Below are 13,892 nucleotides of genomic sequence, written 5' to 3'. Positions count from 1 at the left end.
GCGTCATTGGCGCAGATATCACATCACTGCTCCAAGTTTCGTTAAAGCAACTTTGTCGGATAGACCTACCGGACACGTCGACGCTGCGTCCATAGTCCCTGATGGTGAGCTCCTCGCTGCTGACGAAGTAAGGAAGCGCCGAGTGTGAGGCGCAGCGCACCTCCATGGTTCCGTGCCAGAAGTGGCTAGCTTGCGCCACGAACGAGACGCGAGAATGGGCGTGCCACAGACTCTCGGCGTCCACGAAATGGCCGTTCTCCACCACTTCCTCGCTGCCAGTCGGCACCTGTGAGAAAATGAAAATTCCACATGCGGGAAAACAAAACAAGCTCGTCGACCAAATAGCATATCTGTCGATATCATTAACACAAATGTTTCGCTCCAAAATTTTACGCCACGAACATGAGCTCTGACAATACACTCAGAACTGGCTAAATTGTGCTTGTGACAAAATGAAAGGACAGGAGCCATTAGATAATCTATGTATGTATAGCACTACAATATCATATTGTCAAGACCATGGCCTTTAAGTGCGTGTTCTTGGCTTGCCCTTCTGCAAATACCACAGAAAAGTCTGCATAAAGCAAATAATTCTTGCGCTTCGGCCTTCACCAATTTTAACACGAGAGTGTTTTATGCCGGAGTCCACCAGGACTTTTGCGATGAATTTCCGTCACGGATATGACGTTGATAAAATAGACGCTAACGAATGAGAAAAAACTGCGAGAAAAGCTTCCCTCGTAGGGAATGGAACCTACCACCTCTTCGCCCGCGACGATAGGCGCCTGGTGCGCTACCGACTAAGCTAACGAGGCAGATGCACGGCACGCCACAAACGCGCCTTATATCTCACACACATTCTAACACACATTATTTCTGTTGGCGGCGTTAGACGGAGCGGGGCGGTGCCGCCGTCCGTGAGCGGTGCTGTGAAGTAATGCGGCATAACACTTACTAGCACCGATAGAGAACGATTCGGCGACGACGCAGTTAAAGCATGGCTTCCGAGATCGTGCGCCGGCGCGCAATCTTGGAGGCTATGATTACAAGCGTCTCGATACCAGCGAAAGACACTGGCCTCGCTAGCATCGGGAAGTCGCCCTAAACGCAGTTACGTTGTTTGCCTTTCGCTTCATGTTAGCGTGTGACGGCTCGTTGTCGGAGTAGTGCCGCTTCTACATGCACCAACGGCGTTTCGCCGCCGACTGCTTCGAGTGCGATAGCAACTACTAATGAAACGCCTGCGATAAGCTCTGCAGAAAGGCAATGACATCGACGGGCGAGTGTCGTGGCTTGGTGGAGCGAGACAAAGGCCAGCTGGACATGGGACGCCTGCAAGCGTTCAGGGCTCGAGCTACGAACCTCTGCTTCCCATGTTGCTGAATGGCAGTGTCGTGGTGTATGCATGAGCACATGCGTAGGTTAGCCTACTATTCGGGAGCGCTCACTGTGCCGTTTCCCTTCTTAAATGACGACGCTTGAAAATGCATATCGAGTACCAGTGTTTATTATGTGCTTGTTGATTCACGATTCGCTGTGTCCAGGTATACCTTAAATACTTCAGCTACCACAACGGTTAAATCGTGATCATGGGCGTTAGTCGTCGCGAAGATGTGCCACAAGGAATCAACATGGGTGCATCGACGTCTAATGGTGCTATGGGAGACCAGCGCTGGATAGGTGGCGCGCTGAAAAATGGCACCTGGCGGGTACTCGCGTCATAACTCAGCCGCTCGCGCCCAGACGACCGGCCGCACTGTACCGCGGTGAGCGTACGCGCGTGCGCTGTTCCCGTGCTTTATTTTGGCGCGAACAGCTCGAGCAGCCATTGCGCCAGTAATACTGCTCTATGGTTTAGAAAAAAATAACTTTGTCTGAAGGTTACTTTTTTAGGAAAGCACTGGAAAACGGAGAGTAACCCTGCAAAGCAGACTACATCTGTGCATACGGCGTCGAAGAGACAGTGCTGTGCCATGGTGCCGACTCCGTCGTCACCATTTTCTGGTTGCGTGCTGCGATTTGTGTCAAGCTAGTGCAGGCTCACAAGCCTCCATTGATAAGTACGTGCTGCGTCGATACCAGCTGCCCACTACTGCAGTAAAAAAAATGTAAGAGGCAAGGGTAGCTGCGTCAACGTTTTTCTGCCGTGGTATGTATGCCCAGCCCGCGGTATGTATGCACGCGGACGTTAATGAAGCAAACCACCGTGCTGGCATAGCATGTATGGTGCCGCACTGCTATGCTCGAGGGCGCGCGATAGATTCCCGCTCACAGTGCCCGCATTTCCAAGGGGTTAAAATGCAAAAAAACCCGGCAGATCCCACGCATTGTGGGAATCGATGTAATGCGAAGCAGCCAGCAAAGAGCTGCATACATCGCCTTGTCTGTCATTGAGGAAAACGAATGTCATGGTTTTCATGTTAACTCCTACTATTTATGTCCGTCACACAGTAACGTCGCGCAATACCAACTTCGGGGTATATCAAGCTAGCGAAACGGCCGCCAGCGCACCATGAGCGTGGCATGTAAGTCATGCTGTACATGACATGCGTGTCATGATTTTCATGTTAACTCGTGTTATTTATGTTCGTCACACAGTCACGTCGCAAGATACCAATTTTGGTGTATATCAAGCTAGCGAAACGGCCGCCAGCGCACCATGAGCGTGGCACGTAAGTCATGCTGTACATGACATGCGTGTCATGAATTTTGTGTTAACTCGTGTTTTTATGTTCGTCACACAGTCACGTCGCGCTGTGCCAACTTAGAGGTACACCAAGCTAGCAAAACGGCCGCCAGCGCCCCATGAGTGTGGCACGTAAGTCATGCTGTACATGACATGCATGCCATGATTTTCATGTTAACTTGTGTTTTTATGCTCGTCACACAGTCACGTCGGAAGATACCAACTTTTGTGTATATCAAGCTAGCGAAACGGCCGCCAGCGCACCATGAGCGTGGCACGTAAGTCATGCTGTACATGACATGCGTGTCTTGATTTCCATGTTAACGCGTGTTTTTATGTTCGTCACACAGGCACGTCGCGCAATTCCAATTTCGGGGTAGATCGAGCTAGCGAAACGGCCGCCAGCGCCCCATGAGCGTCGCAGGTAAGTCATGCTGTACATGACATGCGTGTCATGATTTTCATGTTATGACTTGTCATTTATGTTCGTCATACAGTCATGTTACGCCATACCAATTTTGGTGTACATTCGATTAACCAAACGACCAGGAGAGCACAAAGTCGTAGGCGGCTAGATAGATAGATAGATAGATAGATAGATAGATAGATAGATAGATAGATAGATAGATAGATAGATAGATAGATAGATAGATAGATAGATAGATAGATAGATAGATAGATAGATAGATAGATAGATAGATAGATAGATAGATAGATAGATAGATAGATAGATAGATAGATAGATAGATAGATAGATAGATAGATAGATAGATAGATAGATAGATAGATAGATAGATAGATAGATAGATAGATAGATAGATAGATAGATAGATACGCTCAAAGTCGCAGAAGTTCGCTAAGAAATGCTTCGCATTTAGAACACCCACGTACTGAGATTTATATGCACATTAAAGAACCCCAAGCGGTTAAAATTAATCCTGATTCCCATACTACGGCGTTCCTCATAATCATACCTTGTTTGGCACCTAAAACTCGAGCAATTGTCGATGTTGATCAAACACCTTCATTCTAAGCAGACACAGGCAAGCGAAGAAACTAACACAGTAAGTTAGGCGAAATAAACGGCGAGTAAAGATCCAAGAAATTTGACCCTTTTCTAGCGAGGCATAAATTCCGATGTCACTTCGCCGCGGTAGCCAATGCACAAAGAAGCTTTACCGCATCGGCTGACTCCAGAAAGCTAAGCTTCGAGTAATCCGCTGTTTTGTTCGTGACAAGAACTCTGTCTGCAGCACAAGTGAAGTTCAACGGAGGCATCCATCGCGTGCGTATTTCTCATAACAATTCAGCGGTTTCGGCGAACGCATCTCATAAACAGACAGCTTTCCTTCTGCGTAATTGTTTGCAAATAATGTAGACTACCTGCCTATGGTATCATTCACTGCACGCGCTGCTATCAGGAGGAGTTTGGGGGTGGTGGTGGTCAGATGAAAAAATTGTTACATATGCTGCATGCTGCATAATATTTACGTTTTATTTACGACAAAACACCAAAATAATTCTGCTCTTTGGCCCCGAATTCCACTGGTGGCCCTCCCTATCGAATAAATCTAGCAGACACGTGCAATTCGGTTTAGAAACCAGCCGGACGCCACTAGACAGGAGAGCAAGAACAGAACATACTGCGCTCGCCTGACTGCCGGGGTGCAACGCCGCATCCGTTCCTATTCATATGTTTTAGAAGGAATTGAATTGAAAAACGTTTACTAAAAAAGAAGAGGGGTTTGAGAAGCAGGTGGGTGGGGCCCCTAGTCCAGGGCTCCACTGGCCTCAGCAGCCCGCCGCGCCTGGCCCAGGAGAGCCACTTGGGCGTCCTTTTCCTCGCTGGCGAGCAGGGTCTCCCACTGCTCCGTCCTGAATTTTTGCGCCGGAATCTGAGGCGAGTTAATTTTTTGGGGGCCTTAATTCACATTCCCACGTAATGTGAGAAAGAGTTGGCTGTCCTCCACACCACGGGCAAGCACCCGCGTATGCGGTTGGGTGAATGGCATGTTTTAAACGCAGATGCGGGTATGTATTTGTCTGCAGGCGGCGCCACTCATGCGCTTCTTTAACACCTAGCCGAGAGTGGGGCGGGGAGTATCGCCGTCGTTGTCGACGCTGGTGTTCTAGGATATCCCGAGGAGTGTGGGGAGCCTGGAGAAGCAGACTGGTATCGGGACGAGGGACAGTCGCTCGGTGAGTAATAGCTCGAGCTGCACCGTCCGCTCTATCGTTACCCGTTTCTGCTATATGTCCGGGGCACCATATGATGCAATGTTCCTGGCCTAGTGTTGCACCTAAGAGGCGGGCGACGCACGCAGGTACACGGCCGTTAGTGAAATAACGACACGCTATTTGCGAGTCCGTGAGGATATAAGATCGCTGCCCCATAACGTCTTTGGTTTTGATGGCGAGAGCTACCGCCAGGGCTTCCGCCGTTATCGCTGAGCTCGTCTTGGCTGAAGCGCAGGTGAATAAACCCGGGCTTCGTACCGAGCCAACAGCGGCCAGCGAAAAGCCATGCGTGCCGCAGCGGGCTGCGTCTGTGTAAATCGTGTCTGGGTCCGTTCCGAATTGTTTGTTGAGTTGCCTGGCTCTGGCGTTGCGACGCGCTCGGTGGTACAAGGGATTCATGTTTTTCGGTATAGGAGCAATATAGAGTTGCGCACGGATACAAGCGGAAAGGGGCACCAGATCCTCGTCACTGTATTGGGGCCGTACAGGATATCCTAAGCCACGTAAGATTTCCCTACCCGAGGGCGTGAGGCTAAGTCTTTCTCGCTGCGAAATGAGGACTGCGGCCCTAAGCTCCTCGAAGGTGTTGTAGATCCCCAAGGCAAGAAGCCGATCTGTGGATGTTCCGTTTGGTAGACCGAGGGCAGCCTTGTAGGCGGTACGAATGAGGGTATCCGCTTGTGCAATCTCAGCCTTACTGAGTTCTTGGTAGGGGAGACTGTACGTTAACCTACTAATGACAAAGGCATGGATTATGCGGAGCGTGTCCGCCTCTCCGAAACCTTTGCGATGGTGCGTGACTCTGTGGACCATGCGCGCGATTTGTTTAACAGTCGTGCGAAGAGTTTTAAGGGTGTGGTCAGCGTGCCTATTTTCCTGTACCCAAAGACCAAGTATACGTGTTCGCGGCACCTCTCGTATCGGATGGTCACCTACATTCAGTGCAAATGGTGGATTACCTCGGTAACCCCTACCATGTACCCGAATGAATTCTGATTTTTCCGGGGAGCAGCTCATACCGCAGCTCTCCGCGAAGAGGTGCACTGTCTGCGCTGCTTCTTGGAGAGTAGTTTCCTTGTGGCCGAGAGAGCCTCGGGTCGCCCAAAGGGTTATATCATCGGCGTATAAGGCGTAGCCCAAGTCTGGTATAGACTCGAGCTGTCGGGCAAGGCGGGCCATCCCAATATTAAAGAGTAAAGGAGATAATATGGCCCCTTGAGGCGTTCCCCTATTGGGCATGTGAAAAGCCGATGATCTAATGTCTCCTAAGCCTATTGTTGCAGTTCGATCGGTGAGGAAAGAACGGATATAGCGATATATCCGTTCCCCACAGTTGGAGGAGCTGAGCTCCTGCAAGATGAGGTCGTGGCCCATGGTATCAAACGCGCTTTTTAGGTCAAGAGCAACCAAGATGTGTTCCGCGCCCGAGGGAATGTCGCGTAGTACTTCGTCCCGAAGCCGGAGGAAAACGTCCTGTGTTGAAAGGCCGTGGCGGAAACCATACATGTGGGTAGCGAAAAAACCGAGATCCTCGAGATAGTGTGATAGGCGGGTGTGAATGACTTTCTCGAAGAGCTTGCCGAGACAAGATGTAAGAGAAATCGGACGAAGCGTCTGTAAGGTGGGTGTTTTGCCATGCTTGGGGATTAGTACGATTGAGGCTTCTTTCCATTCTGGCGGAAGAATCCCAGTTTCCCAAATGTGCTCATTAAAATATCGGACTAATTCATCCAAGCAATCATCACTAAGGTTTCGTAACATGGAGTTAGTAACGCGATCGGGTCCCGGTGCTGTGTTGGATTTAGCAGATTGTGCCGCAGCAAAAAGTTCAGCCCTTGTGATAGGCTCGTCTAGCGATGCATTTGGCGCGCCCTCGTATCCAAGCGTGCATGGCGGACCACCGGCGTCACCTACGTATTTCCTATGGAGGATTTTCAAGAGCTGTTCTTCCGCGCCTGTGAAATCCCCCACCAATCTCCGGATCGTCCGGGATACCGTAGATTTCGTGCTGCCAGGGTCAAGCAAGCTTCGCAAAATAGCCCATGTCTTCGCCGTGCTTAACGTATCCCTCATCGAGTCACAGAACTGCACCCAGCTTTCCGTCTCGAGTTTGCGAGCATATTCGGTGGCGCGCTCCGAAACTTCGGCTATTTTGAGACGCAGCCTACGATTGAGGCGCTGGCGCTTCCATCGCTTAATTAGGCTGCGTCTACTCTCCCACATATGAAGGAGATGCCGGTCCACAACCGGTGCTTCCGATGTAAGGGCAATGCGTTTCGAAACGGACCCATGCGCATCACGAAGGTAACTGGCCCATGCTTTAGCATCCTTAAAGGTGTTTGGTGGTAGGGGGATTTGTCTGTATTTAGACCAGTCCGTTATCGTCACCTGTCCAGTAGTACGACGGACCTTTGGCGAAGCTATGGACACACTAATGATGTAGTGGTCACTGCCTAAGGTTTCGTCGAGATTAGTCCAGGTGGCGTCAGGTGAGTTTAACGTAAATGTTAAGTCGGGAGAAGTGTCGACACTGACACTGTTTCCCAACCGCGTAAGGACTGCGGGGAGTGTGATGAGATGGAACCCGTGATTCTCTACAGCTTTTTCTAAAAGTCTCCCTTTTGGAGTGTCGCGCGTGTATCCCCAGCTTGTATGAGGGGCGTTAAAATCACCCAGGAAAACGAGGCGATCCTGCTTGCGCAAAAGGGAGACTGCCCCACCAATCAGAGCTTCGAAATCTGTGCCCTTTTCTTTGGGCGGGCTGTATACATTTACAAGAAAGGTGCTGGGCTTGCTGCGCTTGCGTGCGTAAATCTCAATAACGTGGTGTGAAGTTTGACATCCTGATATGTAATGTACATTCGATGAGATATCCTTAGCCACCAGCGTCGCGATTTTTGGGAAGTCCGTACTGGAAAAGCTATAATAACCCCGTAGCGTGACTGGCTTGGCGCCTGTTTCCTGCAGACAAATAATGTCTGGTTTAACTGGTGTTGTCTGTATGAACTGCAGTAGAGCTGCCGCACGTTTATGAAAGGTGCGGCAGTTCCAATGCCAGATCTCTAGGCGGTTTACGTGTATGCGTATATTACGCGGTGGATTCGCCATGATGGAGAGTGGCGATGTCCGCGGCGTCCGCCTGTTTCGGTCGCCGCCTTGTCGGCGAACTCGGGTTATCATTCGTGCGCTTCCTCGATATACTTTTAGCCTTAGATACAAATTCGTCGACATAAGCTTTAAGATTCTGAAATTCGGAATACATGTGCTGCTGAAAAGCCTGCATGCTTTCGAGTTGCTGCATAATTTGTGGGAGGATACATTCAGGTGACCCTGAAGACATTTCATTTTGGCACGAAACGTGGCCAACCGGGTGGCGAAGTTGTTTCTGTGGGGTTTGTCTCTGGTGAGCTTTGAGGGACGCCAACTCTTTCAAAGCAGAGAAAGATACGTCGTCCCTGATTTCTACGTATTGTGGCACTTGAATGCGCAACAGTACCGCCAGCATCCTTTTGTTTTGTTCCGGCGATACGCGCCCGCATCGCCTCAACCAGTCGCCACTCTCGACCGCGGGAGCGGCTGGAATATGCGCGCTTTGACCGCCAGGGCGGCACTGCCCACACCGCGGAAACTCCAGCGCTGGTTCCCTATAGCTTCCAAACACTAATAGACATGTACAAGCTCTCATATATCACAATCCAATAAGTACTACTTCTCTGAGGACACGTTTCACTTTCGTGTTATACCGATTCCTATGACGGAGGGATCAGCCATGTTTTTTTCAGAGTCGGCTCAACAAGAAGCACGGAACGGCCTCTGTCTTATTAGCATCATTACTTTCAGCGTACACTATTTCCAATCCAGGACGAACGCCTCTCCTAGTGATCTCCAAATTTATGCTATCTCGTGCGAGCTGATTCGATTTTTATGACGCTAGCTGCTAGCGAAATAAGACTGTAGCGGAGGGGTTGACCTCTCGTGACCCAAAGAAGTTGAAACTAAAGTCAGGAAATAAAAGAAAACCTGATGAGAAGCAATAATCGTTGCATTCAAAGGTTGCAAAAGACAGATAGTTTTATGAGGATTCAGTTGAGTGAAGGAGAAGTTTAACAACGATTGTAGGCTGGCTACATGGTACATATCTGAGCTTGAAAACAGCGCGCAAGGATTGGACAGCAGAATGAGGCACACAGACACAGCGCTGACTGTAAACTAAATTTAGTATCGGACAGGATGACACGCGAACTTCGGGAAGCTTTCAAAATTCACAGGAAACATCAGAATTTTGTCAGTTCCCTTTCTGTTGCCCTTACACCAGGGGCCTCAAACACGCGGCCCGCGGCTTCACACGAAATAAAGTTTTGTGACTTTGCTATATAGCACTACCACTATTTTCTCGGCTGCTGCCAAAATAGCAATTTGGTCGGATAAGCTACAGAGACGGCACTGGTGTCAAGCATTTTTCTTTTTTTTCGTGAGGCATCCCATGCGGTCATTTTGAGTTGAAACATCACCGCGGAACGAGAAATCTATACTTCAGACTGTGTGCTGTTACACTGAAATATGAAGGTATATTTCAGAATCGGCGTCTGCATTTTAGTCGTTATGGAAATCAGTATGGACATGTTTTTCGAAACCTGACGTCAAGCCCCCTTCAGGCATCACCCATATGGGAGAGGCGTTCTTTCAAATCCCAATGTTAGATGATAATTTGTTCAAAGTCTTCACCATCCTGGCCCTTATGAGACTAAATTTCGTGACTGCCGCCCGCTAGCTGAGGTGAGCTTGAGAACCCTGCCCTACACGGAACGAAATCGGTTTTCTCAGGTGCTAAGTGCGATTGTGCTATTGATGGAGCTGGCAGTGGAGGTGTGTCGCTTGGCTGTTTCCGCAACGTGACATGTCTGTTCCTATTCATTGCTTGTCAAGCGATAATAAACTTTGTTGTTAGTCAGTGCTCTGTCTGTGATTCATTCCATTGTCCCGTCTTTGCGCGTTCTTTTCACGCTAGGGAAAGTTTAGTTAGTCCCGTGGATAGTTAAACAAAAAGTCCGCCAGATTCCACGCACTGTGAGAATCGATGTGATGCGAAGCAGCAAGCAGAGAGCTGCAGACATCGCCTTGTTTATCTATGAGGAAAGCGAAGTCATTCGTGTCATGACATCCAGTTCACTATACATCCCATATTTGTCATGCATGTACAATCTTTTATATATAGAAACGTACATTCTGGTAAATACAGTGCATGACCTGTCATTTATGTTCGTCACGCACTGTTGTCATGCCATACCAATTTTGATGTATATCCAGTTAACAGAACGGCCGGAAGCGCACCAAGACAGTGTCATATAAATCATGCCGTACATGACATGCATGCTATGATTTGCGTGTTAGGACCTGTCATTTATGTTCGTCATACAGTGACGTCACGCAATGACAGTTTTGGTGAATATCAAGCTGAGGAAACGGCCGCGAGCGCACCATGAGCGTAGCATGTAAATCATGCTGTACATGAAATGCATGTCATGATTGTCACGTTACCACCTGCCATTTGTGTTCATCATACAGTCGCATCGCGCAATACCAGTGTTGCCGTATCTAAAGCTAGCGCAATGGTCGCGAGCAGACCATAAGCATGGCATGTAAATCATGCCCTACACGACATGCACGTCACGATTTTCATTTTACCACCTGTCATTTATGTTCATCATAAAGTCATGTCACGAAATGCCAATTTTGAGGTATATCGCGCTAGCCAATCGTCCGCGGGCGCACCATGAGCTGGGCATATAAATCATGCTGTACATGAAATGCATGTCATGTTTGTCATGCTACCACCTCTCATGTTCGTCGTACAGTCACGTCTCGCAATACCAATTTTGGTGTATATCAAGCTCGTGAAACAGCCACGAGCGCACCATGAGCCCGGCGTGTAAATCATGCCCTACACATGTATGTCATCATTTTCATGTTACCACCTGTCATTTATGTTCGTCGTACAGTCACGTCACGCAATACCACTTTTCGTGTATATCAAGCTAGTGAAACGGCCGCGAGCGCACCCTGAGCATGGCATGTTAATCATGCTGTACATGGCATGCATGTCATGATTTTCATGTTACCACCTGTCATTTATGTTCGTCGTAAAGTCACGTCACGCAATACCAATTTTGGGGTATACCAGACAACGAACCGGCCACGAGCGCAACATGAGCGTGGCATGTAAATCATGCTGTACATGAAATGCATGTCAGGATTGTCATGTGTAGCGATCACGCTATGCCTTGACCCAGCGGGTCATTCGCCCGCCGGACCAGCGCCAAAAGGATTGTCTCGCCACGGCTTGACGGAGTAGACGACAGGGGCCGACTACACGAGACGGCGCCCACAGATTGACGACGACGGCGCTGGTCAAAGGATTAACTCCCCCGGAGTGATTCCACGAACCTGGCACATCTCGAAAGTGCGTGCTGAAACTTTCCCGTGGGAACGCAGCGCGCGGCCGGCACCAAAGGGGTCGATGCGCACGTGCATCTTCCGCTCTCCCCCTCCCCGTTCTACGGCGGCGCTGCGACTAGTGGCAAGGGGGTGTGTGTATGTGCGGGTCAGTGTTGTGCCTCTATGAACATACATGAAGGGCGTGTCCCTTCCTGAGGAAGGTGCTTCCCTTAGAGGAACTTCCACATCACCATTGGTCCGCATTGTTTTGTGCAGTGATCCCCAACCTAGGGACCTAGGGAACGGGGGTCAACAAAAAGGGCGTGCGGCGCCTCGCCCAGAGCGGTCTTCTGTCTTCATCTCAACTCACTGTCAAAATGTAAATAAACCCGTTGAGTTTGCTCTAAGCTCTCCCCTGGTCCTGACTCGACAGAGCGACGGCGACCGGCCCCGCTAGCGGTCGCCACGACGCGCTACAACTGGATGGCAAGCGGTTGGATGTGAGCCTGGAGGACGGAGAATGAACACGCCGAGATCATGGAGACTGACAGCTGTGGACTGGTGAGTGCTGGCTTTGGTTTTTTGGTTGCCAGGCTGATAAGATAGAAGTGCAATCTTTTCGCTGGTAGAGGCTACCACAGAAGCAGTTGTTTACGGAACTTCTGGGTAGAGAGTGAGCCGCACCACACTAGTTCTCTGTCATGGATTGGAAGCGTTTGTTGAAGAATCAGCTTCTGATTCTGGGGGAGGAGCTGGGAGCAGAAGTAGATGCGGGGATGAAGAAAGACGCAATTGTTAGCGCTATCGAGGGCTTGAATCTGAGCAGTGACGATATTAAAGAAACGTGGAACGAGATTCAAAAGCAACAGGAACAGGAGCGCGAGAAAAAGCGTGAGGAACAGGAGCGTCAGGAAAGGCGAGAGCAACAGGAACGCCAAGAAAAACGAGAGCAACAGGAGTGCCAGCTAAAGCAAAAAGAACTGGAGGTAGAACAGTTGCGACTCGAAGTGGAATTGAGGAAGATGGCTGGGGTTCAAGGAGTGGAGGTAGCAGGCAGACAAAATCTTTGTGATTTATCTAAGCTAATGCAACCCTTCAAAGTAGGGCAAGATGTGGGCCTCTTTCTTGTGAACTTTGAGAGAACCTGTGAAAAAGCGAACCTTGATCGTAGCACATGGGCTCGAAATTTGTTAAGTTTGCTGCCATGTGAAGCAGCGGATGTGATCGCGCGGCTTCCAGTGGAGGATGCGGACAACTATGACAAAGTGAAGGATAGCCTTCTAAAGAGGTTCCGACTTTCGTCAGACGCGTTCCGCCAGCGGTTTCGAAATCTGACAAAGAAGCAGGGCAGCACGTATTCTGAGTTTGCCTACGAGTTGAAGGTCAACTTAGTCGAATGGATGAAAGGAGCCAACGCTTTTGGGAACTTCGAAAAGGCTCTTGAAGTAGTGGCTCTCGAACAGTTTTTTTCAAAACTTTCCGAGCCAATGAAGCTCTGGATCCAGGATAGAGCCGGCGTAGAAACTGTACAGGCAGCTGCCGACTTGGCTGACGAGTACGCGTCACGCCGGGGAGAAAGGACGAGGTTCCTCCAGCAAAAGCGGGAGATAAAGGGAAACCTTGGACGGCGAAGCAGGGATCTGGCGCAGGTATGACTGCACAGAAAAAGACGGACTTTGCTGCAAGTGGTCAAGGATCACAAAACAAACAGGAGGGAAAGGTTTCGGGGGATTTTTCCAAAAAGAGTCCTTTTGAGGCTCAGAAACCACCTACTTGCTACAAATGCAAGGAGGAAGGTCATATTGCCATAGGCTGTCGTAGGCCCAGGCCAGCCCTTTCGTATACTTCTGACTCAGCCACTAGCGAGGAGCTGCTTAGTCCGTACCTTTTTAACCTAACGGTGAACGGAAAGCCGTGCCGCGTCTTACGGGACAGTGGGGCAACCATGGATCTGGTGCACCCGGACTATGTGGCACAAGCAGACTACAACGGCAAGTGCGCATGGATTAAACCAGTATTGGAAGATGGAAGCATTTGTCTTCCAGTAGCTCGAGTAATCATCACTGGGCCGTTCGGAGAAGTGGAGACGGAAGCGGCGGTGTCAGACAAGCTGCCCCCGCAGTACCCCTATTTGTTCTCGAATCGGACCGACCGTCTGCTTAGAGAACAAGGGAAAAGTTTTCACGAGGGAACAGTACAAGCCTTGACTAGAGCTAAAGCACGCGCGTTAGCAGCCGAACTAGAGCGGCAAGAACCGAGTATCACCGGAAGTACAGCAACACCAGCTGGAGTCAGCACAGCGGAGCCTGCTACCCCGTCGCCTACTCAAAAAGAAAGAGAGGGGTCAGAGGAGCAGACTAGCGCTGATACAGCTGAAAGGGAATCGGAGGAGGGGCTGCTCGTGTTGCCGGTATCAAAAGCACTAAGCAATGTACTGGGGAAAGTGACAAGAGACGAGCTCATCGAGCAGCAAAAAAGCGATCCCAGCCTTAAGGAGATTTGGAACACCGTCAGGGAAGGGGTGACGAGGAAG

At 49.8% G+C, this 13,892-nt stretch overlaps 1 protein-coding gene across 1 annotated transcript in view; it reads right to left on the bottom strand.

Annotated features, from left to right (window-relative positions):
• LOC119393130 (uncharacterized) overlaps positions 1-13,892 on the bottom strand; it is a 356,820-nt gene that overhangs the window by 98,528 nt on the left and 244,400 nt on the right. Inside the window, exon 6 of the mRNA XM_049415848.1 lies at positions 70-286. Coding sequence (XP_049271805.1) covers positions 70-286 — 217 coding nt within the window. The remainder of the gene's footprint in view (positions 1-69; positions 287-13,892) is intronic.

This window comes from Rhipicephalus sanguineus, chromosome 5 (assembly GCF_013339695.2).
Source record: "Rhipicephalus sanguineus isolate Rsan-2018 chromosome 5, BIME_Rsan_1.4, whole genome shotgun sequence".
NCBI lineage: Eukaryota > Metazoa > Arthropoda > Arachnida > Ixodida > Ixodidae > Rhipicephalus > Rhipicephalus sanguineus.
This window is presented reverse-complemented; position numbering and strand designations above follow the sequence as displayed.